Source organism: Mchenga conophoros, linkage group LG7 (assembly GCF_057382185.1).
Source record: "Mchenga conophoros isolate Kocher_MC1m ecotype Shallow Benthic linkage group LG7, M_conophoros_male_GT1.1, whole genome shotgun sequence".
Lineage (NCBI taxonomy): Eukaryota > Metazoa > Chordata > Actinopteri > Cichliformes > Cichlidae > Mchenga > Mchenga conophoros.
This window is the reverse complement of record NC_140532.1, coordinates 27487526-27513423: the sequence shown is the minus strand read 5'-3', so window position 1 is coordinate 27513423 and position 25898 is coordinate 27487526. Positions and strand designations below refer to the sequence as shown.

The 25898-nt window shown below is 39.8% G+C and overlaps 1 protein-coding gene across 5 annotated transcripts in view; it reads right to left on the bottom strand.

Annotated features, from left to right (window-relative positions):
- The window catches only part of ckap5 (cytoskeleton associated protein 5), a 42101-nt gene extending 16905 nt beyond the window's left edge, over positions 1 to 25196 (bottom strand). The window contains exons 1-28 of one of the 5 annotated variants that reach the window (XM_085283213.1): positions 25041 to 25196; positions 18760 to 18856; positions 15948 to 16141; positions 13954 to 14160; positions 13536 to 13707; positions 13297 to 13429; positions 13090 to 13190; positions 11589 to 11702; positions 11387 to 11491; positions 10904 to 10993; positions 10225 to 10389; positions 8166 to 8294; positions 7919 to 8077; positions 7672 to 7773; positions 6939 to 7049; positions 6710 to 6802; positions 6214 to 6399; positions 5945 to 6039; positions 5182 to 5365; positions 4894 to 5039; positions 4454 to 4628; positions 3373 to 3486; positions 3023 to 3151; positions 2633 to 2827; positions 2423 to 2549; positions 1876 to 1961; positions 1534 to 1644; positions 989 to 1111 (exon numbers count right to left, since the gene is read on the bottom strand). In XM_085283213.1, the coding sequence (XP_085139339.1) occupies positions 989 to 1111; positions 1534 to 1644; positions 1876 to 1961; positions 2423 to 2549; positions 2633 to 2827; positions 3023 to 3151; positions 3373 to 3486; positions 4454 to 4628; positions 4894 to 5039; positions 5182 to 5365; positions 5945 to 6039; positions 6214 to 6399; positions 6710 to 6802; positions 6939 to 7049; positions 7672 to 7773; positions 7919 to 8077; positions 8166 to 8294; positions 10225 to 10389; positions 10904 to 10993; positions 11387 to 11491; positions 11589 to 11702; positions 13090 to 13190; positions 13297 to 13429; positions 13536 to 13707; positions 13954 to 14160; positions 15948 to 16141; positions 18760 to 18816 (3603 nt within the window). In that variant the 5' untranslated portion in view covers positions 18817 to 18856; positions 25041 to 25196. The remainder of the gene's footprint in view (positions 1 to 988; positions 1112 to 1533; positions 1645 to 1875; positions 1962 to 2422; positions 2550 to 2632; positions 2828 to 3022; positions 3152 to 3372; positions 3487 to 4453; positions 4629 to 4893; positions 5040 to 5181; positions 5366 to 5944; positions 6040 to 6213; positions 6400 to 6709; positions 6803 to 6938; positions 7050 to 7671; positions 7774 to 7918; positions 8078 to 8165; positions 8295 to 10224; positions 10390 to 10903; positions 10994 to 11386; positions 11492 to 11588; positions 11703 to 13089; positions 13191 to 13296; positions 13430 to 13535; positions 13708 to 13953; positions 14161 to 15947; positions 16142 to 18759; positions 18857 to 25040) is intronic. The other 4 variants (XM_085283214.1, XM_085283215.1, XM_085283216.1 and 1 more) reach the window with 4 other exon arrangements.
- Positions 25197 to 25898: the final 702 nt, after the last annotated feature.

Here is a 25898-nt window from a genome sequence, read left to right as displayed (position 1 = left end):
AAACTTCAGAATGCTGTTATTATTGCTTCTCACCACATTCTCCTTTAAAGGCTTACAGACAAACTCAGTTATTCATAAATAAAGGTGGTTTTTTGGAAAAATGAAACAAATGGGGGGGGGGGGGGAGAAGAGAAAAACGGTCTAAAATGGAAACCAATGAGCAGTTGAATTTGAAAGACATTTTTCTCTCTAATATTCATTATTGCCCATTAATAAGACAAAAGTATTTGTATATATTTTTAGAGCTGCTTTTAATTCTCAAGTCTTCTTCTCTCCTGTACTTTCTCCTCAAAGTAATAAAAGTTTGGGTACAAACCTGATCTTATGCTGCATAGAGATTTCTTATCTGCGATGGTTTTCTTCCATTTCTCCAATTTGGTTAAATTGGAGCGTCTAAAAATTAGCTATACATGAGGATATGAGTATGTGCTTGCCTGTCTTTGTATGGACCCTGCAATGGACTGGTGACCTGCCCAGAGTGCACGCCGCCTATTGCCCTATGACGGCTCCTCTGGAAGTTTCATTTGTGCCAAAATTATATTCACGTGTACATCATCTATAGAGACAACACACTGGTCTTTGTCTATTAAACTTTGACGTCAGCTGTACAACCAGCATATTTTGATCACCAGATTGTGTATGTTTCATTTCAAAGTCGAAGCCTTTGTCTGTGCCAATAAAACTTGTGTTCTTTTATAGGACTTCTATTCTTTTGATGTGTTGTTGAGTATGTTAGCTTCCTGTCACTTCATGTTAGGTTGGTTCTCTGTTTCATTGTGGTGTTTAGCGCACTGCACACAGAACAATATCTAATGTTTAATTTAAATTTCAGCTTATAAATAAATAAATAAATAATAACCTTAGTTCTTAAATTTCATATTTTTAGACTTCACGAGTCTAAAACAAAGTCCAGCAGCCCAAAGGACACACCTACAATTAGAAAGTCCACAAAGACATGCCCTATTGCTGTTTTTCCATCTACTGGTACCTTCAATTGCTTCTCCTCTTTGATCCTCTGTTCCTTCGCATTGGCGATGAGGATGAAGAGTGGCCCAGACTTATCTTCATCATCCTTCAGACCTTTAGACACAGGCTTCTTACCAGCAGCACCCTGAGGGAAGCAACAGCAAATTCATAGTGAGAACAGCTGAATTAAACATTGTTCTGCCTGTGGATGTGTGAGCATAGTAATGTTTTCTAATGTCAAATGAAGAGAGGAAGAGCTTGTAAGTAACACACTGCAGAAAGAAGAAATATAGGAGGTGTTATGCAAGGCAGGTTGCAACGCTGAAGTCTGACACACACATTCATGCAGTTAAGTGAAACCTGAATCCTGTGTGAACTATCAATTTTGTTTTTGCAACCAAGTTAGTGCATTTTTGACACAACCACGGCGAGAGAGAGAGAGAGGCTGAAAAGAGTTAAAAAGAGCCCAGTGAGAAACTCTGCTCCTGATGTACTGGGAGCGAGCAGGGACAGTTCAAATGAAGTTCTGAGCCGACTTTCATCACTAAACACCACTTGAACATCTACCTGTTGATTTCCACCAGCAGCCTTCCCTTTGCTGGAAGGCTTTTTACTACCATTATTGTCCTTGTCCTTGGAAGAAGGGGGAGGGATGGGTTCCTCAGGTGGGGAGGGAGGCTGGGTGAGTAGAAAAACCATATTGTGTTTACAACTTCTTAGTCCTGAATTAACTGATAAGAAAATAGTGTAAAAGAAAAAAAAAAAAAAAAAAAAAAAACCCAGTCGCAAATGTGCATGGCATGGCAAACCATACTGTACTGACTTAATTTATAAAGCACCTTGTATCTGCTGAGTGCAGTACACAAAATAAATAATGTTCACTCACACACACGTGAGAAGCATAAATACCTTCTTAGCAGCCATTCCACCTCGGACTTTCTTAACTTCTGGTTTACTATCAGCGACGTCTTCACTTGGTAGTTGAGACCTGGAGGCTGCAGAGGACAGATTCAAATTAATAGAATGGTCTGGCCATTTTAGCTCATACCTGCAAGCCTAACAGGAAATGACAAACTTCTCTCCAATGAAATCCTGAGTTCTATTGTTAGACCAGTTGAAGAGGGTTCATTGTGAAGGAGAGGAGATCAAAAAAAAGGCATCACTCTTAAACATGAACAAGTACACTTAAAACAAAACAGGGGATTTAAAAGCTAAAAAGGGTTCCATCATTATTTAGTTACACATGAGAAAAAGTCCAATACAGTCTTAACAACAGCAACCTTCAACCGCTAAGCTTCACCTTTATCATCAGGATAAAGACTGGCTGTATTGGTGGAATTTACTTTTTTTTAACCATTCCTGTAATATTAAATGCAATCCATTGTTTAGATAAATTTGAGTACCACCGAAATGTTCTGAACACGTACTCGGGACTATGCTAAAATATTAAAAATACCTGAAGCAGCTCTATTTGGCTCTGCAGATCCTTTCCCTCCCCCCGTTTTGGCTGGCGCCGCAGGTTTAGCTGGCATCACTGCTCTGGCCTTTTCCAACATGGATACCACCTGATCCTTAGAGGCAGGCTGAGGGGAGATGAGAGTAAGATGACATTAATCCCTACTCACTATTTGTGGTCAAGAAGCAAAAATATCCCGTAGGTTCGTACTTTGAGTTTGCCTGTCGCTTTGGTCATCTTGTCGTAGCCAAGATGCATCATAAAGGTAGGAAGGGCATCCTGAGCCTTTTTGCGCACATCTCCATTTCTGTCCTCCAGACAGGCGTAAAGCTGAGGAATGCACAGCATCAGATCCCCTGGAACAGTCCTCTGTGTGGGCAACTTCTCTGCTAACCAGCCGAGCACCTGGGGAATGCAGAGAGGTTTCCAGCAAAACATGAGTCTCTTACTTACATCCCGTTGTGCTGCAATTCATGCAATAAGGAACACCAACAACTAAAATTTCAAATCCATCTCTAGAAAACAGAACAGTCAAAGTTATGTTCTGTGAGACCACACAGCAAAAAGAATAGGGGTGTGTGTGTGTGTGTGTGTGTGTACCTCTTGTCGCAGAAAGGGATTCTCTCTCTTCAGTTCCTCAGAAAGATCTTCTCCCTCCAGCCAGTCCTTCATCCCAGTCTGCTCCACCCAGGCCTGAAGTGTGGTCATGGCAGTCGCCCTCACATTTGGCTGCAGAAATAATTGCCAGCACAATTCAATCTAGGTCTATATATCTTACTATTGTTTTCATTAACATGTTTCCTTCATGGCACTTTCATATTTTTATGAAATTTTCATGTAAAAATCTCAAAAGCAGGAAAGCTCTGGAATGGAGGGTTTTTAAAAAAAAAAAGAAGAAAAAAAGTTTGCAACAAGATGATCATGAATACTATCATCGGTGGGCTGAGTACCTTGCTGTCTCCTAGAACGGTTATTATGGGAATTCCCAGAGCTTTGACGTGCTGCTTAAGTCCAGGTCCCAAGGCTGTAGCCAGTTGCTGCAGAATAGAAAGAGTCTGCTGCACCTGAAAAACACAAAGTAAAACCCTTATTAACATTTACTGCCTATTTAGTTTAAGTATTACTACATAGTTACCTCACATAATATCGCTCCACACTAAACTGTTACAGTTTTTAATTTTTGAGACAGACACAAACACATTAGATTTCATCTAAGGAAATCAACTGGACTTCTTTAAGTTTCACAGAGACATTTCACCTGTCATCCAAGAGGCTCCTTCAGTTCAAAATCCAAATGGAGTTCCAGGTATTTAAATCCTAGTGGTGTTAATGTGCCTCATCACGTCATGAATAAAGGCATGGATCATTATCACCAGATGTTTCGGATCAAACCACTAAGAGCTTGCCTCACCCCATCATCTCACCTATTGGGGTCACCTTACAGATGTGAGTGGCGGTTGAGGCGCCATGGAAGGGATCTCAAATCTGCATTGTAGGTGGCTAATAGTCAGTGTCGTAAGCTACCCCCTCTGTTCAACGACAGTTGACACAGATGGCCTTTATTACCTGTCTTCCAAACCATCTGCCTTTTCATTTCAAAATGTGAACATTAGCATCCTAAAAGTGCCCCTTGGCCGCTCCTTGTTGTCACAGCTGGGAAGGGGTTAAAGGATCTTAACATTCAGCCTTGTGTGAGTAAAAACGATCCAATTAAGTACTCCAATTCTTAATCAAAGATGAATCGAAATATACGTTTGACCAATATGTTAGAAGGAGAAATCTGAGTAGTAAAAATGATTGAATGTTTTTTTTCACCAGACCATCGATATGCATGATTTTAAATGAAGGCAGGAGCACTAATGCTTGAACACAAAGCGATAATTTTTATCTCCATACTTTCCTCACCAAAGATAAGAACCAAATAGGTTAAGTAGATAAATACAGTACAGGTGATTTCCCCCCCCTCTCCCCTCTCAAATCACGCACGCACACGAGATCTGTAGGTCAGGTGAAGAGCACCATCTTACGCACCAGGATCTTGTTGGAGTCACTGAGACGTCCCTTCAGGGCCAGAGGCAGCTCTCCAATGTTGGCCATGATGAACTTGGCCTCTGAAATGATGGCTGCAACCTCATCCAGACCTTCCTTTCTGATCTTCCAGTTCTTATCTCCAATTTTAGACACAAGGTCAGTCGTGATCTTGTCACTTAGAGACAGAAGGAAAAAGAGCTACATTAAAGAAAGAAGGGGGATAGCAAACATGACATATTACAGATTTAAGGCCCAACATCCTACTGATGGCTTAATTAGCCAGATAAATGTCTAAACAGCAACAGTCTAGAAGCTCTTAAGATGGGTAACAACCCTGTGTGGACCTAAGAATTTGAAAATGTCGCCATCGGAGAAGCCATGCTCCAGCTGCCGCACATGGATGCATGGTTAAATAAATTTCAAGGAAACAATCAGGTTACCTGACATCTGTTCGGGGCAGCAGGTCCATGATATTTTGTCCTCCACCTCCAGCATCTTCATCCTGCTCCTCAACTTCAGCACCCTCCTCCTCTGCCGCCACTTTTTTGGTGAACCTGATAGGGGGTGGTGGAGATTGACCTTGCATCTAAAACAGGAGACAGGATAAAGAGACACTAGTTGTGATTATTTTTCCCGTTGTTGTTATTATACTACTACAATAATTAAACCGGTCACACTTGCTAAACTGAGCACATAGTTAAATTTAGAGAAATCTCTGGAAGTGCTACCTTCTCGAACTCTGCATCTATCTGTGCAAGGAGAGCCGGCTTCTCATCTTCAAAGAACATGCGTAGTGGAGCTCCCATGTAGAGGTACATGACTCCCAGCAAAGTGATGGCTGCTGTCCTAACAGCGGGGTTGGTTGCTCCCAGAGCTGTCTTCACATTGTTGATGAAACCCTTCACATTGATACTGGAGAGTAGGGAGGTCAAATGTTAACAGAGGTCTTTAGGACAACTTCCAGGGTGAAAATGGCATAGATACATGAGGCCAGGAAAACAACTGATGTCATGGTGCCCATCTCAATCTTCTATATGCGATCTAGTTGCAATATGAAAAAGCAAGAACTGCAATCAGGCATTTATAATAACTGGCAAGGAGTCTTTGCTGTAGAAAAACTTTGGCCCACTCTGTTTTTGTAGAATTGTTTTTCCTTTTATTCATTTACTGGTGTTATTGTTGCCTAACAGGAATAGGTGGGATTTCTCCAGGTATTCCCCCTCCTAACAGCACCAAAGACATGCAGTTAGTACGGTTAGGTTAGTTCGTGATTTTAAAATTGTCTATAGATGTGAATATAAGTGTGAATGGTGAATGGACCTCCCCAGGATTTACCCTGCCTCTCGTCCTGTGGCAGTTGGGAACAAAAACATAACCTCCCTGGCAAAATGTTAAATGAAGATGTTTTAAAGAAGCCCCCCCCCCCCCCAAATCAAAATCAGTTGGAAATTATGTTACAAATAAAGTGATGTGTGATGGACAGGAAGTTACCCTGCAAAGCCAAACTCCTTCATAGCATTAGACAGCCAGTTCAGAGTCTCTGCCTGGTTTTTGGGATTTTTCTGGGAAAAAGCCATAGAAACAACCTGACAAAGAAAAATCATAAGTCATTAATACTGTGCATTCTCAGTTCAATTTTATTAACAACAGTTGTATCAAGGCGCTGTTGCTACAGTAGTATCTGTTGATGTTTCTGTCATTTTCTGCACATATAAAAAGACCTTTTCAATCTTTAACAATCCAGAAAAATTGATCCTTACCTGTTCTGCAGTCCATGGCAGTGAGCAGGCCTCTCCAATAGCAGTCAGTCCTTCTTTAGCATTTCCACCACACTTGACATCTCCAACCTTGTCCACCAAGCCATCCAAAACAACAGAGGCTGAGGTCTTGGAAAATTGTCCCCTTTGAGCAATGAGAGCCACAATCCGCAGTTTCAACTGCATCACCTGAACAAGAAAAGGGTAAGTAATCAGACATGGCTGATCTGTCCTATAACAGGTGCTTTATTTTGCCATTTACACACTGGCTTTCAAAGAATGCCAATGGTTTTAAGTGCAGTGCCAAAACTTTGGTTCCCTCTACAGCAGCTTTTCATTGACTTTTTTTTTTTAATTCTCATCAAATCCTTCAGTAAAATTTGTATAGGAGCACTGTCAACTGGAAGAGACACTCCCATTAGTTAATTGTGCAATGTAGTTGTTAATTGTTGAGCAGGTGTTAATGATGTTTCATTAACATCATCTTGTCAATGATTACCTGGAAGTTCGTCTCCTTCCACCCTGGTTTCTTGGCCAACATCCTGACTAAGGCCTGGCAGGGCATTGCAGCTTTATCCATCGTCTCAACAGCCTAGAAGGATACACAAATTTAATGAAAAATGGCAGTTATTTGCAATCACTGCTGGATATTATGAGTCAATCAGCTTTTGTTCTGTGATGAAGTTGTTTATGACACAGCTGATGAGGACAGAACAGGAAGACTTTACCCTCTGGAACTCCTCCATACTGGCCAGTCTGTCCTTCCAGTTGGCCGAGTCCAGCTGTTCAAGACAGGAGGCAGGAAGTACACCTGCAGCCAAGTCCTGACACACCTCAGCCTGATATAACAACACACAAGCACACAATAAGAAATTCCAAAGCAATAGCCTGATAATGTTGTATCCCACAGGGATAAAATATTACTATGATAACATGAGTTAATGCTGCTAGGCACTCTTTGTCAGTAGTGAGGACTGGATACTGATTAACTAAGATAACCAACTTTAAGACAATATTCATATAATCCCAAGTGAAAACATGGAATTGTTTTAGTTACTTTAATCAGCTGTTTAAATCTGTTATTTTCAACTGTGCTTACTAGCATGTTGTTTTACAGTATAGTAGGCTGTTGCATTCACATCATTGTCTTTGTTTTTAAGTTGTAAAGCCTGTCAAGAAATGAAGTACGTGGGAATGTAAAGTCTTGCGTTGTGTGTACATTTCATTGGGCAGGTACACTGTCAACTGTGCACTGTAGTAGGATAGTACAAGTATATACACATTTTTTCCCCCTGCTGATGGCTTAAAGACTTTCTGCAGCTCTGTCCAGCTTTCTTAGAATAGCTGCCTCTCTTTTCAATGAGTTTCACACTGGACTGGGAGACAGCAAGTGTTCTAGCATGTATTGATATGCCGGACATTTGTTGCAGAGGACCAGCATGCAGTCAAGTAATGACTTACTGAAAGTTCAGACTCCGTGAATTCTTTACTGTCGGAGGACTTCTTGGATTTGGCACCAGCTGCAGAGGTTGGCTTCCCTTTCTTAGGTGGCACTGCTGACACCTGGATAAAGTTTCAAGTAGAACTATAGACTGGTAAAGATGCCAACCATCCTATTTATCAATAACAAAGCTGATATACAATAAGGCAACAATATTTCTCCTTCGACTAATTTGACTTTTCTGTACATGCATTGCTCCCAGCACACCTTATTGGCAGAAGTCTGGCTCTTCGATGGAACAGAGGATTTGGATACAGATTCAGCAGGGACGACGGCTTTAGCTGCACATTTCTTCTCAACTGTGCCGCCTCCTCCTGCACCCTTCCTACCTCCTGAGAGCTCCACATTATCAGCACACTCCTTAATCTGCAACAAAAACAAAGTGAACAGTTCATGACAACAACAAAAAATTGAACCGAATTCACATCTGAATTCACATCTTCCTGATCCTCACCTTATCCAATTTCAGTTTATCCAAGTCAGCCAGGAAAGGGTTCACAGCTTTCTCTCCCACCAGTTTCATGGCAGTCCCCAGAGCTTCAAAAGCAGCATCACGGACCTCTGGGGCAGAGTCATTTACTTGCTGTGAGAAAAACATAGGTATACTTAGAATTAGTTGGCCAGACCTGCAGTGCTTTTTCAAATTTTTCCATTCCATATTTAGTGGTGACTAGAACAAAATTCAATAGGCGATACAAATTTTGGTGTCTGTTAAGTTACATACAGGTGACATATATTGAACATAAAACAAATGCAAACATAGAACTTAACATCACTGTATCTGTGAATGTTACAGCAAACATTTGTTAAGGAGGTGTCCGAGTTCATACAGATATACACAAATAGGGCTGCAACGATCCTCACCATTATCGATGACATTGACTATACAAATTCATCGAATTTTATTGTTATATACTAATACCATGTACACGTATTTTTGTAACAGCAATACACTTCAGGAAACTATGGGTGCAGTTTCGCCTATATTGTCTGCCAAGATTGCACTCAGTACTAACAAAGAAGAATGTTGCAATTCAAGTCATTCAAGTCCAAAGAATAGACTGAAATGATACAAAAGTGGAGAACTGCCAGGTTTTTTTTTTGTTTCGTTTTTTTTTTTTTTTTTAAAGAAAGGAGAAGGAAACAAAAGGGGGGGGGGGGGGGGGGGGTCAACAATGTAAAGCAGTTCTGCAGCAATGGAGGTTGATCAAGCCTTGAAAGCTGGTGCTACTAATTCCTACAGGTGTTCCAACTTTTGGGATTACTTACAACCCACTCTGTCTGCATAAAAGCAGTGCTGGAACACACTGTGGTACCATACCCTCGTGAGCATCAGTGGAGCAGTATTGTGCTGCAGGAGTAATGTACTGCTACAAAAATTGAGAGAAAAAGGCAATTAACAATAGAATTGATTGAAGAGAGACAGACCATTATAACACTTATAAATGCAGGTCTTTCCTACAGACAAATTGCAAAGAAAGTCAAAGTGTCAGTGATTCCAAAGGGCACACAGAAACTGGGGCAAACTCTGACAGGAAAAGGTCTGGCAGACCCAAAGCCACCACTGAACCAGAGGACAAGTTTCTGTGTGATAAGCAGCTCACAGGACAACAGCTTCAAGCACAGCTTAATAGTGGTGGTAGTAAGCAAGTCTGAGTTTCAAAGACAAGACTTTGAGCTGCAGATTTGACAGGATGAGTTGCAGCAATAAAGGCATTGCTAAGATGTCAGAATAAGGCAAAGAGGCTTTGCTGGGCCATGAAACACCATCATTGGACTACTGAAGTCTGGAAGAAGGTATTACGGACTGATTAATCAAAATCTGAAATCTTTGGTTCATCACGCAGGATCTTTGTATGCCGCTAAGTAGGCGAGAGGATGGTTCCACAGTGTGTGGCATCAACTGTCAAACATGGAGGAGGAAGTGTGACCGTCTGGGGCTGTTTTGCTGGATCCAGGATCACTGACTTGTACAGAGTGGGAGGCTCCCTGAACCAAAATGGCTACCACAGCATTGCAATACCCTCTGATATGTGCCTAGTTGGTCAGGGGTTCAAACCTGAAGCTTGTTTGGGATGAACTGGACAGAACAGTGAAAGCAAAGCAACCTGCAAGTGCCACACATTTATGAGAACTTCTCCAACAGATATGGGAAGAACTTTCTGAAGAATATTTGATTTCTATTGTAGAAAGAATGCCACGGGTATGTTCAGCCGTTATATCTGCCAAAGGTGGCTATTTTGAGTCAAAAGTTTAGAATACATTTTGGTCTATAAATTGATTTCACAATTTATTTTTTCACTCCAATTGCTTACTTGTACCATGATTTTTTTTTTTCAGAGTGCAATTTGACATTAAACTGCAGAAAAAGATTTTTATTGAAAAAAAAAAAAAAAAAAAACCCTCAAGGTTCTGGAGAAATCCTGATTGAGGTTGTAATTCATGCATGAAAGGGTTAATTATAGGTTCATCCTAAAAGGCATTACACTGTAATGCTGCAGTTCTTAAGTCACCTTGATGAGAGCAGCACAGAAAGGCTTGAGGATGCTCTTGGGCAATGTGGCTTGTGTGCAGTGTCTGAAGGAGCGGGCGAGAAAAAGAGAGGCCTGCTGCTTGATTGAAGGGTTCTTATTGTCCATCACAGCCAGGATTTCCTCTGACAGGTTCTGGAAAGTTGTCTGGAGGGGGGAGAAGTCTGCAGTCAGTGAAATTCTCTACAATTAACAGGAGTTTAAGTTCTAAGTTTATAACTACGGGGAAAATGCATATAATATAAAGAACACCATCAACTGCCAGTGCTACCTCTCAGCTATAAGTCAACACACTTATGTTTTCAATTTCGAAATCTTATGCCGTCTTGATCTCAAGTTATGGAATTCACAAGTTTTTATGAAAACTTGACCTCAGAAGGTCACTGAGATTCAAACTCATCCAAGATTCTTAGTGGATGCACTTCGGTATCAATTTGAAGCTCCTACGTCACCTCGTTCTTGCATTCACAAACTTAGTTGTTCACAGCACCGGCCTAGTGGGGGTGGTGACAATAACCAAACAGCCTTTTATGGCCGACGGCTAAAAACTGAACATGCTGATCTATGCTGTTAAGTGAAAGTACACATAAGGACTAGAGGTTTTTCAGTCAGATTTACATGCTGAAGTCTGTTGTCAATGAGATGTAAAGAATTTACTCACAGTGAGAAAGATGGCATCAATTGCCTCCTGCAGGGATTGGACAACCTGTGGCTTTTTTTCCTTGAACTTCTCTAGAATGGTTGGAACCACCTTAAAAGACACATCTCACATTAGAAAGTAACAAACTGGGCCAGCCTATTCGATGACATTTACAAACAGGTGATATAAGATGCAAACAAACAGATCAGTTTAAAAGTGCAAAACTTATGACTGCTGTGCAGCATCCAACACTAGAGAAAACTATGATACCTCAATCTGTTATACAGCTTTGCATCATGTTTGTTTGTTTTTATTCCTAATGAATAAAAGGAATTTAAAAAAAATTGGAAATAAAACACTTTTGTTTTTTGTTTTATTTCCTAAAGTTGCTGTGCTGATCATTTCAGCCTACAGCATACGTTTAGTGTTTCAAGGTTAAAGAGAACATTTTCTCTTCTCAAAAATGTGCTGTTATTTAGATCAAGAAACGGCACTTCAACTTACTTGTCCTGCATATGTTCCAAATTTCTTCCTCAGTCCAGTAGCCAGTCCTGCCAGACATTTAGCTGCCATTGAAACCAGCATCACGTTAGCATCTTTCCCTACGACCTAGAACACAGTAAACTTGTCAAGAGACAATCGTGAAACCCAAACCTGTGAGAAAAAATGCTTTTTGAAGCCATTCAAGAGTACTTTGAACCTTTACCTTCTTTAGGGCTCTGACAAGGTCTCCATAGTCTCCGTTCTCTAGTTTGGGGTTCTTGGTCAAAGCCTCGACAGCCTCCAGTGCCTCTTTTCGTTCCTGCCACTTCTTAGCTTCCTACAATAGACAGAACAAACACACGTTATTAAACAGCATTTAAACTCCACGATTGTACCATCACCTGAACTGAATATTTATTTTAATATGCTAATAATTACAACTAACAAAAACAGGCCTGTTGGTACACAAAAACAGAAAAACCAAGGCAGACGGGGGAGCTCAATAACCATGTCCCAATTTATGAGCTGTGTCCTTCAAAGGATGCATTTGAAGGTCAATTACGTCACTTCTATGTTAGAGAAGCAAGTTGTTATATTTGTCTTTCTTCTTATTGGGTTGTCTTGGTTATATTCTTTAGAAAATGCCCCAGTTCAACTACTGCAGCTTGTAACCTTGTCATATAAAAACAGTTTTAACAAGTTGTTCCTAGGGCTGTTCAATATCACGATATATATCAGATGATGATATGACAACATCTATCTTTTCACATTACACTATCGTTTGTTTCGTGGTGTCGCAAAATAAACTGTTTACGGCAATATTTTTTCATCGTTTTGATGGTCACTGTAGAATTTCTTAAAGTTCTCTCTTTCTCTTATATTTAGTATAACCACACTACGGACGGACAAGCGCCTGTTTTTATGAGTTGTCGTTAGCAACAACGAAGGTAAAACCATCGCGTGGCTCCGTTGTCTGCTTGTTTATTTTCCACATAAACCTTTCACAATAAAGCTGAAGATCCTGTTGAGATTTTTCAAAATAAACCGAATCATATGAAAAGGTATGTGGAGTGTTTACGGACGAGGAGCTAAAAAGAGCAGTCAGGTGCTAAAAAATAAACCTTAGAACAGAGTTTTCCCTGCATCACGCCATGTAATAAATACTAAGAGAAATTTGTGGCCGTTTCAACTTATGTAACACTGGACTCCAGGTACACGACGCCAGCTGAAAACACTTCACTCAAGTCAAGTGACCGGAAATTCAAAGAATTAACAGAAAATGTAAAATTTTTGTGATATATATTGTTGTCGGGGACAATAAATGTCTTATATCGCAATATGAGATTTTGGTCATATTGCACAGCCCTAGTTGTTCCTGTGGCTCTTTTCCATGTTGTATATAAACACCCCCCTAGGTGGAGTATAAAACATATTGGGAACTCTTCCAGAGGTCCAACTACTCTTTTCCAGCTTGGATCAGTTGAAAGCAAATGGTAGGGTCAAATTTTGCCATTATCAACATGAATGACTGATCCATTCATTGTACAATTCAGGTTGCTGGTGTTATAGCTGTATTGATGTGGGGGGTACTGTCTTTGGGCTTTGTAGGACCAAAAGAAGATCATTTAAATGCTACAGCCTACCTGAGTATTATTGCTGACCATGTCCATTACCTTATTTTGATGTTTGGGAAGGTTTTTGAACTGAAAGCTGCGTAAACTTACAATTTTCTCATAGAAGTCTTTGGGCATCTTTGATAGAATTTCCACAGGCTCCAGCAGCTCATAAGGATCCACTGCCACCACCAATTCCTCCCCATCATCTCCTGATTGATTGGGGGGAAGAAAAAGTCAATATCACACTATGACTGACTTATCTCCTCTTTATCTAACAACACGTCAAAGAAGCAATTCTCTACTCTATAAACCTACCGTCTGACTGTTCTCCTCCTTGAGCCTGTTGCTCCTGAAACTTTGCTTTCAGGTCCTGCTGGGAGCGCAGGAAGCGCGTCTGTTTGGGAGGAGATGAAGGTAGCTTCACCCATTCCTCCTCTAGTTCTTTGAGCTGCAGGGAAAAAAAAAAAAAAGACAGGTTTATTCAGTTTATCATGCCTTGAAATGAACAAAAATGAATGAAACGTGTGCAAAATGTGTGTAATAATGGGCCCCACCTGTACAGAATTAATGTTCTGAAGTGAAGGTCTCAAAGCATCTCTGATCCACTTGTAGATCTCTACTGCAAGCAGCTTGGCTTCATCTCTCACAGCTTTCTCTCTAGACTCAAACTGTTTGGGTAAAATCTTCACTACTGGCTTCAATGTTACTATTTTAGACCCAAATTCACTGTGAAAAGACAATTACATGACATTTGATTATTGTCATTTACAGAACTGACACTTACATAGACTGACTTACAGCAATTTGATTCCAGTGGTTAGAAATGAGCAATTTGATCAAACTTAGTCAATGCTTTTTGTTTATTTGGTCTTGTGTGGCAGCTAGAGCTTTATCCTGACAGGCAACATTAACATGACATACTACATTTGCTGTGTCTATACATTAAAGGATTCTCAGTATAGTTACACTAACCTGAGAGCCTTTCTTAAAGTCTCGATGCATGCCACCACTATCTTGGGGTTCTTGTTGTCGAGTCCTTTGAGCAGCTCGTCCTGAACCACTTCAGCCTTCTCTATCTCAATGTACATAAAACAGATGTCCATACCCAGCTCTTTGGCCCGTGCTTTTGGCTGGTTGAACACTTTGGTCACCACACCAGACACTACCTCACCTGTCGTCCTATAGAGTGACAAAGACAAAAAAACAAACAAACAAAAAATGATATAGGCATATACATAGATAGATATACAAGTTCATGATAGCATGTGGCCATAATTACCTCTCCATAAGGAGTAGTGTGTGGCCCAAACACAAAATGGCACGCTTTCATCAGTGCTACTACTGCTTAATAAAGAGTTTCACTGCCTTACTGCTACCTTCATTATTCTTTAATAACTTGACTCAAACTTTTGAATACCAAAAAAGGATCTTCGCAGCCGCCAGTGCTACCCCTCAGCTTCCACGTAGGTTACGTTTTTGTGTTACGTTTGTTTGTTTTTAAAAACACATTTTTTCACCAGGTGCTCAAAATTATAACGACATAGCAGGAACATAAAAATATGTCCCCCGAACACACCATAAGGAAAAGAGTAGTACTGCAGCTATTGATTATTTTAATCAATTAATCTATTGATTATCCAATCAATTAACTGAGTAATCCAATAAAAATAAATATGTGTCATATTAATGAGCAATAATAACTATTCAAAAGAGAAAAAAAAATCTAAATATTTGCTCATTGTTTTCTATTTTATAAATTGCAATGTTTTTTAATTTCATCCTTCAGCAAGTGTGTGTGTGTGTGTGTGTGTGTTTGTTTAACTTTGTAATTTTTGTAACTGTGTCACACTTGCTGCTGCCTCTCCTGGCCAGGTCTCCCTTAAAAAAAAAGTTTTTTTTTAATCTCAATAGGATCTTCCTAGTTAAATAAAATAAAAATAATTAAACACGCATGCTGTACATGTTCAATGAAATTGTTAAAAGCCTCATTTTATCCTGACATTCATGCCTATGATGAATGTATATAAACATCTGACTACAAATGTACTTACACCTTTTCATCATCAGAAATTTTCACAAAATCATGTGGTACAATTTCTAGGGCTATATCACTCACTACAGATAGGACTGCAGTTAGCGATGTGAGGGATTAGCCAAACAAACAATGACACTTTACTAATCAACACCAGCAATACAGTTTCTTAAAAACAACTATTAATTGTCATTAGCGCACCACAATAATGGCCTGTATTTATATAGCGCTTTACTAGTCCCTAAGGACCCCAAAGCGCTTTACATATCCAGTCATCCACCCATTCACACACACATTCACACACTGGTGATGGCAAGCTACATTGTAGCCACAGCCACCCTGGGGCGCACTGACAGAGGCGAGGCTCTGTCAGTGCAGACTGTTGCCCTCAAATCATATTAATGCCTTAAATCAATGCTGTAAAAATCTGACCCTCAAATAATGTGTTTAATTGCTTACAGCAAAAAATAATACCCAGCAGATTTCTGTATTGAATTTCAGCATTAATGTACTCTGTTCTGTGGTCACAAACACCATTTTTCTGGCAAAACAAAAGTAAAAACCTTGTACTGTTTCTGCAGTTCAAGATAAATGCAGGCTACTGGCAACAAATTAAGTCTGCATTCTGATGAACAATTATATTTTCATCAGATTAACAGAAACTCTACAGACTAGGTCCAAAGCTGCTGTTAGCAAGGGAAAAACTAATAACCATTAAGCACCACCAATTTAACTGGCACCATCTTTGAGTCCAGTTTACCTTTATACATTAATTGAATCACAAGGCAAACCACTGTTGTTGCAGTGCAACTCAACACACAACAGACTATGTAAAACCAAGAAAGCCTGTTCTTTGTTTAGAGGCACAGTTTTGGGTTTTTCCAGACTTTTAAAAGAAATTGCAGGAGAAACTCTTGTTGTTACTGTTACTTACTTTCCAGCAAAGTGGGCATTCTCAATGAAGGCAAGGGCTGCCTCCAGACCTTTGAGCTGAGCCACTGCATTCGAGTCTGTGACAAACTTCTTAATCAGTCCCAGGTACTTCCCCCATTCTGGACTCTTTTCATCTTCTATCTTCTGGAACAATTTCAGTGCTTCTTCATAACCATTCAGGCGGGCTTTCCAAATCTGAATCAAACACACTGAGAATTAGTGTTGTCACCATATTTTACTTCCAACTTTCATACATTGTTTGGACAATAATGCTAAATGATGCAAAAGGATAAAAGATACTCAAGACAACTTATATTGACAAAACATTTGTTTTGCAATCCCAAGATCAAATAGTCTTAAAACATCACACATTGATCTCACATGTTGCTTTTGGTTTTATTTAAAAAAAAGAAAAAGAAAAAAAAAAGCCAAATTAGATAAATCATGCATCACCAGTCAGCCTAAAACTAAAAATACAACATGAATCCTTGAAGTCTGACATGTCTTATCAATTTAAATGCTAAAACATTCTAAATGATAGTAATTCTAAGGAGGCAGACAGGATTCTCCAGAATCCCAAAAAGTTGATTCGTATGCAGCATTTTCAGTGGGAGAAACATTTGTCACTCATTCGACTGACTTCTTCAGTCTCATGCATCACAAGACTTCATGTAACTCAGCATGAATTCCATTATGCTGGGAGATGAAGGAATGGCGATGCCAATGCTTAGCTTGAGGCTTCATAAGAGGGCTTCACTAAGCAGTGTGTGATGCAAAGTGGCTCCATCCATATTTGCTACTACTGCTTGGTTTTTGTCAATTCACTCTTGTAAAAGGGGGGGGGGGGGGGGGGGGGGAGCAAGAAAGTACAGCTTGTGTTGATGTAGTGATATGGTATAAAATCATGATTAAAAACCATTCAAATATTCCTATTCAGTCATGCTTTCACAAACAACAAACTAAATGGACATACACAGTGTTTCAAGTTTCTGCGCAGGTGAACTGCCTTAAGAAAAATCTCAGACATCAATTAGAAAGTGTATATCCTTGTATGCTCCATATGCCTATTAAATCTACTGTAGGCACAGTGATTGCTGGCTTTTCAGTCAAACTTATTTGTGAGCTAAAAGAGAATAACAAAGGAAAAGGGTGCAGTTTCGTTTTAGCTTTAGAAACTTGGATTGCTCACATTCTCTGTACAGTCTACAACACCACAATGGCATTCCTGCCCATGTTAAACACAAAAGCACTAATCACATTGAGTTCAGGGTGTGGTTCATTTAAAAGCCTTTTGTTTGGTATAGAAAAAAAAAAAACAAACAAAATAAAAAAGAAAAATTGTGGCTCTCATGCTCAGGAGGGGGGGACTTCTATATAAAACATATTCCAGCTGATTATGCTAACCATGTCCAGTGGTTCGTTTGCCTGAGTAGCTGTATCATCTTCCAGTGGCTACAACCAGAATAAAACGGAGGCTTAATCTCAGCATAGTCCAGATTTCAGATCTAACAAGGTGAACCATTTTAATTATATGATCATTTTTTCCCCACATCAGTCAATACTTATTTATTGCATTTCAAGTCGTTCAAGTCCAATGAATAACTTGAAATAGTACAAAGTGGTGAACTGCCAGAGGTTATTAAAAAAATAAAAAAATAAAAAAAAATAAGGTAAGGTTACCCAAAACTGAAAAATAATGTACATTTCAGAAATGTGTTAAAGAACACAAACTAGAAAACGAAATTCTTTGGTTCTTTCCAAAGAAATAAAAGCCCCTTTAACATTTGTAGCTACTCTGATCGAACCACCACACATCGCCACAACTCGACAGGTTTTCCAGTACAAAATAATACTGCCTTGAGTACGTGACTGTCGACATAGCAACATGTCGGAACGTCCTGCGACATAATTAATATGCAACACGAATGCTACAACAAAGGTGGACTACGAGGCAAGAATATAGCTGCTGCTTGGTCTGTGACTTTTCGTTAGACTCAAGGACCATATTATTGTTTGGGGGGTTTTTTTGTAGTCATTTCCCTGTTGCTGGGTTACCAAAGTGAGCGTTTTGATTTTCATGAACAAGATGATCTCATGACTCATCGTGTGACGCTACTGACCAGCCAATCGGTGGCATCCAGTCTGACGACGTCAGATTTTAGTACCCGCTTGGATCACTTGGAACCTCGGGCAAGCAGGTACTAAAATAAGTACCTTGTACCAGGTACAATAACCTAATGAGAAAACTGTTGAACCATACGGAGTCCATTCAAGTAGGTACTATTGTAAAACAGGCTATAGTAGCTATTAATACACAAAAAACCCACTTAAAAAAAAAAAAAAAACAAACACACACACACACACACACACACACACACACACACCTAAAGTACTGGGGCGTACAGCTGCAGTACCCCAAACAGCTCCTCTAAGCTGCGTGTGTCAACCCAACCTGAATTAGAAACAACATTGCAGATGTAGAAGCAGAGCAACTGTGGACAGAAGTTTCAGCAGAGTGGAGGTAGTTCATAAGAGATTACAGGATGACTCCAACCTCAGCAACAGGACCACTCTCAGCACTGAGCAAATGTGTTTCATCTTGAGTGACAAAACGTTTCTTCCGCTGAAAACGCCAATTCCAGATGAACAGTAAACTTTTTATAATTTCCTTACATGGATCAAGACAAATTGTGAAATAACTTTTATTAAAAATCAAATATCAAGTAAAAGAGCTGTGTAGAAACATTTACAAATATTTTTGAAGGAAAAAAATAAATACATTCACAGAGGACAAGCATAAATGAGAGGCTCACCTTGTGTTCACATTTCTGGTCAATGGGGAGCTTCATCCACTCGCTCTCGTCCCCCATGGTGGCTGCCTGGGGACTCAGCTTCCCCAAAGGTACACTGCTGAGGTGTGGGACACACACACATATCATTTACACGGCATGTCCAAGAAAAAAAAAATGAAAGTCCTTGTTATCCAGATATCCTAATTAATCTGGGAAGCCTCTAACTTTGTAAGCTAACCAGCAGTTATGATAAGTGGGACTTTTACACCATCAACATCAAACCAACACCAAAGTGCACCAGTTATAATAATACGTATAAGAGTTTCTTGTGCACACTGGAAGCCTAAAGCGGTTTACTTGCGCCATCATCTGAAGACTCTTGGCTGGCTCTTTGAATTTCTTGATAATACTTCACACTCCAGTTGTTCACACTTGGAAATGCTGTGATAACCTTGTAGATACATGTTCTGCTTTGTGAGCATGAACTCTTTTTCTAAAATCTAAACTAATTTCTTTTAGATTTTTCTCAAGTGAGAGCTCAAATTCTTGCTGAAGTTTTTATACAATGTATACATTGGAAGAAACCCCTCAGTTTTAACTCAAATTTACAAGCTTAGAGCATTACGAAGGTAAAGCACATCACTGACCAGTTGATTGTGGCAATGCTTAATTTAAAAAAAAAAAAAAAAAAAAAGTCAGCTATGTGGTGGGGGGGAGGGGGGAGTCAAACCCAGAAGAAAGCTAGAAGTTTAGAAATTCAATGAATCCACCTCCAATGCATCTGGCCTTGCTTGTATTCAACCTGGTCTCCTGCACACACACAATTCATCCATCTTCCCTCTCTCCATTACATCAGCCAGATCTCTTCCTATACCAATAATCCTGGTATAAATTTTTTTATGTGACAAAAATATCATAGCAAGCTATACTCTACCAATGCCATCTGTTTACATTCCTTTGCACATACACAAAACAAGCCTGGGCATCTCTGACAAGTCAGTCAGCCTCAAATTACAATTTAATACCTTTATTAAAAAATAAATATATTTTAAAAAACGAGGTGGGGTGGGGCAGGGCCTATTTTAGCAACCTCTAAAAAGCAAAAACTAAACAAATGACTCAACCAAACATCTTAGATGAAGTCCATATGACAGAAAAAGCAAACAGTGGTTCAGAAACAATGTGGTACATAGTGGGAAAGTGAGGCTTTAAGCAACTGGTTAAAAATTTATTATGACCATCTGCTAATGTATCTAGAGTGGATAATGTTCTACAGTTCGATCGCCTCATCTTCCCACTGTACAGTCAACAGAAATAGATGTAGCAGGATTCTGAGAAAGAAAAAGAAAAAGGAAAGGAGGAGGAGCAGCAAGTACAGCGTAGTGTTCTATGCTAATGGCAGCTAATGGTAACTGTCATTTGATAGCAACTAAAGTTGGGAAAAAGAGACTTACAGTACATTTGCCCATTGATAATTAATTTAGCAATTGAGGTCACGCCCAAACAGACACCATTATCATGGTCCAGATCAGTTGAGGCACTTGGTTTTGGGTTAAGAAGTGAATGTACATAATGTGGCTATTTCTTTGGCTAGATGAAGCACCAAACTCCACTGGGAAACGCCCAGAGATTCAATTTAATTTCAATGCAATTTTATTTATATAGTACCAAATGATGGAAAATGTATGCTATGCCATCTAATGCTAAGGGGAAGCATGCATAATTTAAGTTTAATTAGTCCTAACACAGAATCTTGTGGAACTCCTTCAATAACCTAAGTGTGCGAAGAGGACTCACCATTTACATGAACAAATTGGAGTCAATTAGGTAGATGTGATTCAAACCACTACAGTGCAGTATCTTTAATACCTATAGCATGCTCTAATTACTGTAATAAAATAACAGTCAACCGTATGAAATGCTGCACTGAGGTCTAGCAGGACAAGCACAGAGATGAGCCCACTGTCAGATGCAAAAAGAAAATAATTTGGAACCTTCACTAATATGATTTCTGTAGTGTGATGAGCTCTGAAACCTGACTGAAACTCTTCAAATAAACCATTCCTCTGCAAGTGATCAGTTAGCAGTTTTGCAACAACACTTTCAAGAATTTTTTAGATAAAAAGGTTGGAAATTAGCTTTCTCTGAAAGGTAGATGGGCTCTCTCTAGATTATAATGTTGATAATGCATGATGCATGCACAGTTAAGCTGCATGATCCATTATTGAAGAATACGATAAATGGTTCAAAATGCTTTTATTAGTTATTGACATTTTCCATTAAAGGATTCTCAAAGTTAACTTACAACGTCCCTGCTGTTAAGAAATTCATGAAGTCATCGCTAGCTATGGTTAAAAGAATGATGGCTCAACAGAGCTCTGACTTTTTGTTAACTTGGCTTAGCTACCATGGCATCACTCATTGGTTTCTTAAGGCCTTAACCCTGGACTACCAAGCAGGATTTGGGCTTATCCAGGTAAATACTAGGGTTTGGAACACACACACACACACACACACACACACACACACACACACACTTTGTGTGGCGATATGCCAAAACAGGGACACCAGATATGAACATTTTGAATAAATTAAAATACTCTGGGAGCACTATAAACTGGAGGGCGCATCTCACCTTTGTGCCAACAGTTGCAAACTGACTTGGACTGATCACTGATCACACTTGAACCAATGTAAAATTTTTGAAAAGCTGAGTTTGGAAAGCCAAGACAGCCAGACAGTGGAAGTGGACAGTATATCTTTTGTTTTAACATTGTTATATCCAGGGGCAGCACAAAAGTGATCCCATTAAATAGATTTTTAGTTTTAGTCCCCTTGCTTTCCACTCTGTTATCCAACTAATGACAGAACTAATAACTAACTAATGCAAGCCTACACCAAACAACCAACCTGGTGACGTAATGTTCTACACTGAGAGAAGATGGCGCTAAAATGTTTTTAAAACTTTAAGCACTTATTTCTTAAATCCAGACACAGACAGTGTTAGATTTGTCCGTTTTTGAGAGCAGGGCTCTATGATGCAAGTTAGGCTTAATATGTGTAGCATTTCATGTCCCCTTTCAAGCTCGGGTCCTCTACCCAAATCCTGGAATCTTGAGGGTCCCGCGTAGCATCATTGCTGTTCCTAGGACTGCGCTCCTCTGGACAGAGATCTTGGGTGTTGTTTCTGGGATCTGCTGGAGACACTTGTCCAGCTTGGGGTCACTGCGGTGATTACCAATGGGAGCACTGCTGCCTTCACATCTTCTCAAGCTCTTCTCTCAGCCTGTGGTACTTTTTTCAAGCTTCTCATGATCCTTTGTTGCTTTCACTTAGTATAGCAACATCAATTACAGTTGCCTTCCTTGGTTTATCCACAAATATTATGTCCGGTTGGTTAGCCAACATCAGTTTGTCTGTATTTGGAAGTCCCACAGAACCTTAGCTCGGTCATTCTCAACAACCCTAAAGAGCATGTCCCAGTTTAACATCACGACTTCCAGGTCATACTCGACACAGTCGTTTCCGCAACACTGCTTTTCTCCCGAGGTCCCCAAAACTGTTGAAAGGAATGGCTTATTCAAAGGCTCTGGAGGTCTCTACATACACACATAAAGTTCTGTCAAAAAGTTCACTGAACTCTGATATGCACTGAATGTTTTTGTTCATCAAGTGGTTGTTGGCTTCATTTGTATTGGTGATGCAAAGGCACGTCACAGTACAGATGCTGTGCAAGAACTCCTTGCTGGCAAGATTACGCTGTACTTTGCTTAATTCAGCAGGAAACCGTTATCGTGCGACACATGCAATAGAAATTAATGGGTTTCAGAGCCTATGTGAAAAGGCCTTCAGGCTACTGAATTTGGGGTGAAACCCTCCATGCAGTGTAATGAGCTTCATTGTCTTGATGTCAGTGGCATCCATCTCCTCCTTTGACCAGCTTATTATCCCAGCAGGGTGTCTAATCACTGGCAGAGCGTAGGTGTTGATTGCCTAGATCTTGTTCTTCCCATTCAGCTGACTCCTTAGGACTTGCTTTACTCTCCGCAGGTATTTAGTGATTGTGGCTTTCCTAGCAGCCTCTTCACAATTCCTATTTGGCTGTGGGATTCAGAGGTCATTGTAGCTGCCCTCAATGTCTCTAATGCTGTAGCCATTTCCTTCTGGTAGTACAGTCGCTTCAGTTCTGACTGCTCCCTCTCCAAATTCACAGCCTTTGCCATGACATAAAATCATATTCTGTACAGTATATAGCCAAAGTTTTAACAATGTGAGTATATGACTAAAACCTTTGCTAGCTTTGAGGCATCCACTGGTGACACTTGGGCACTCTCTGACAACATTTCCTCCTCTGATTCAAACCATCACAAATTCCACCACCAAAATATCACTATTACATTTACAATGGAACTGAATGCAAAAATCCTAATTAATCATGTTTGTAGGATCTATTTAATAACTGTTCTCTGAAAAATGTGTCCTGTTAAAGGGAAATTCATATAAATACATATGCAACAAGGCCAACCAAATAAAATATCTACCATTTCCACACTTTTCAGTCCAAACCACTTTGCACCACTTTCTTATATCCTGACAGTAGCTTTTTAATGCTGAAAGAGAGCTTTACTGTAGCACAATCTGGCTGATGAAAACCACAAACTACTTTAATGGAGTTGCAATATTCATGCTGACTTTAATATACCACACATTGGCATACAAGAAAAAACAAGGGCAATGGCACACTTGAGCATGTGACACAGTTATCTTCTAAATTCAATACAGGGATGTGTCAGGATCTGAGAGTAAATAACGTTTTGTGTTATGCACATCGTACAAGTCAGGTGTAAGAGATTCTAGGTTTAAACAGTTGAAGCGCTTGATATAAAGCAGGTGTCCTCTGGATGAATCAATTAGGCTGTTGGATAAATCTATAAATCTGGCTTTGAAACTCCTTTACCTTTAGTACCTACTCGGATCGACTCAGATCAACTGGTTTGCAATCAAGTACCATCGAATATCTGTGGTTGTCGTCATAGCCATGCTGCAGAGTGTCCAGTGATGTAATTAATATGCGACACGAACACTACAACAAAGATGGAGTTCAAGGCAAGAACATACCTGCTGCTTAGTCTGTAGCTTTTCATCGGACTCTGGGACCATGGCATTGTTTTTTGTAGCCATTTCCCTTGTTGTCGGGTTTCAAAGACTGCAGTTTTGATTTTCGTGAATGAGACGCTCTCATGACTCGGCCAATCAGTGGCATGCAGTCTGACATCACATTTTAGTACCTGCTCAAATCACTTGGAACTGCAGCCGAGCAGGTACTAGGACCTAATGGAAAACCCTAAAAACCGTGGAGAGTCGATCCAAGTTGGTACTAATGGAAAACGAGCTTAACGCTGTGAAAGGTAGAGATCCAAAACACAGAGAACCGGTCAGGGAGAGAGATGAGTTAGAGAAAGAATTGACAACTACCCAACAGGAAAGAATGGAAAAAGAAGACATCCACGAAGGAAACAGCTGTAAACAGCATGTAAAAACTGATGAAGTTCTTAAATTCAGTCTCACATTTGATTGCTTTTCTCAGGTCAGAGTAATGTAAATTTGTGACTTTAGTGAAATAGCCTTAGAAACAAATTACAACTCAATACGTGTGATCAATAAGCTCTCCTACTCAAAAAAAAAGCAGCACTACACCTCTAGCTCTCAGTATTACAGAATGCAAACTTAAATACAACCAAATGAGCACAGCTAACCTTTATCAACTAGACTCCCCTTTAAATACACCCAACCAGTCATTATCACTTTGGTTATCAACCGTGCCGTCAATTAACCACATCACCGATTGTTTGCTTTCCCGGTTTGACTGGGAGTGGCCAGCATAACATAACTAGCGGTCGTTAGTTGCTAACGTTAGTTACCGAGGGCCATTAACTAGCTAACTTAGCAACAACAGTGACAGTTGCTACGTTACCCCGTTAACCGCTCATTCAGGTCCAACCCGCATCAACACAGACGGCTATCGCTAATGACAAATAAACATTGTTAAACATGTCGTGCAAAATTGTATTATGCATAAGTTATTTTCAAAGTCAAACCTCGCCGTTAATTTATTGTCGGTTGGTAATAGCTGTTAGCTGGTTAGAAAGAAGGCTACAAGCTAACCTTCCATCCCCGCCAACATAACCAGGCCTAACAGCGCAGTTCGCAGCTACACACATTACATCACAACTAGCTCCGATTCAAACCTGATTTGTAGTTGCTTAAAATAATAATAATATTTAAAATCTTCAACATAATACCTGTTTGCGTCTTTTAAAAAATACGATGCTGCTTCCCCAATTCGATGAGGATGATAAAGATCACTGAAGCGGGGTCCAGCCGAGTTTTATACAAGTGCTTCCCTGCCTCGAAGGAGATTCAACACTATTTCCGGTACAGAATAAAACAGACAGTTGCGCTGTTTCTTATCTAATTCAAATTATAAATATAATTTACAGAAATTGCGTATTCGTTAAAAGAAAAACTTCGAAAAAGTATTTCTGGGCTGGGATATGAAAATATTTGTTTGTCTGTCTGTGGAATATGCGTGTGTTGAACTCTTATTTTAAACACAAATGAACGCCCACTTCCGATTTCGCTAAATACGTCCAACTTCTTTCAGCTTTTTCAAATTTCTCCAGAGCCGGACAAACGGAGGCGGAGCGGAGAGCGGGACACCACCCCGACGACGTCACTCCAGTGCTGAATCACTTTTAATATTTAGTCCGACTGCATAAGCAACCTGTCATGGACAGTGAAGAAGCAGCACACAAACAAAATGCTACCTTTATACAGTGAAATTTTACTTATGTGACTACTTATTCATCTAATGGGCTTCTTTGTTTTTCACTAGACGGAGACAGATGTGGAGAGAGATTGGTTGCGTTTGAAATATGCTCCGCCTTCAATGTGTGAAATTCCTTAGCTGATTGGAACAACGCGTGCATTGCTTTCTCAGAAGAGATTTCATTGGCTACTCTGAAATTAAGTCTATCTCAAAACTACGATTGTCTATGTAAACACTACTTGTTTGTTTCGTGTACGCCCTTTAAACTTTAGTGATGAGCGATGTTATGCCAAAAACCGATTTCCGATGTTTTTATGTGTATTTTGTATTT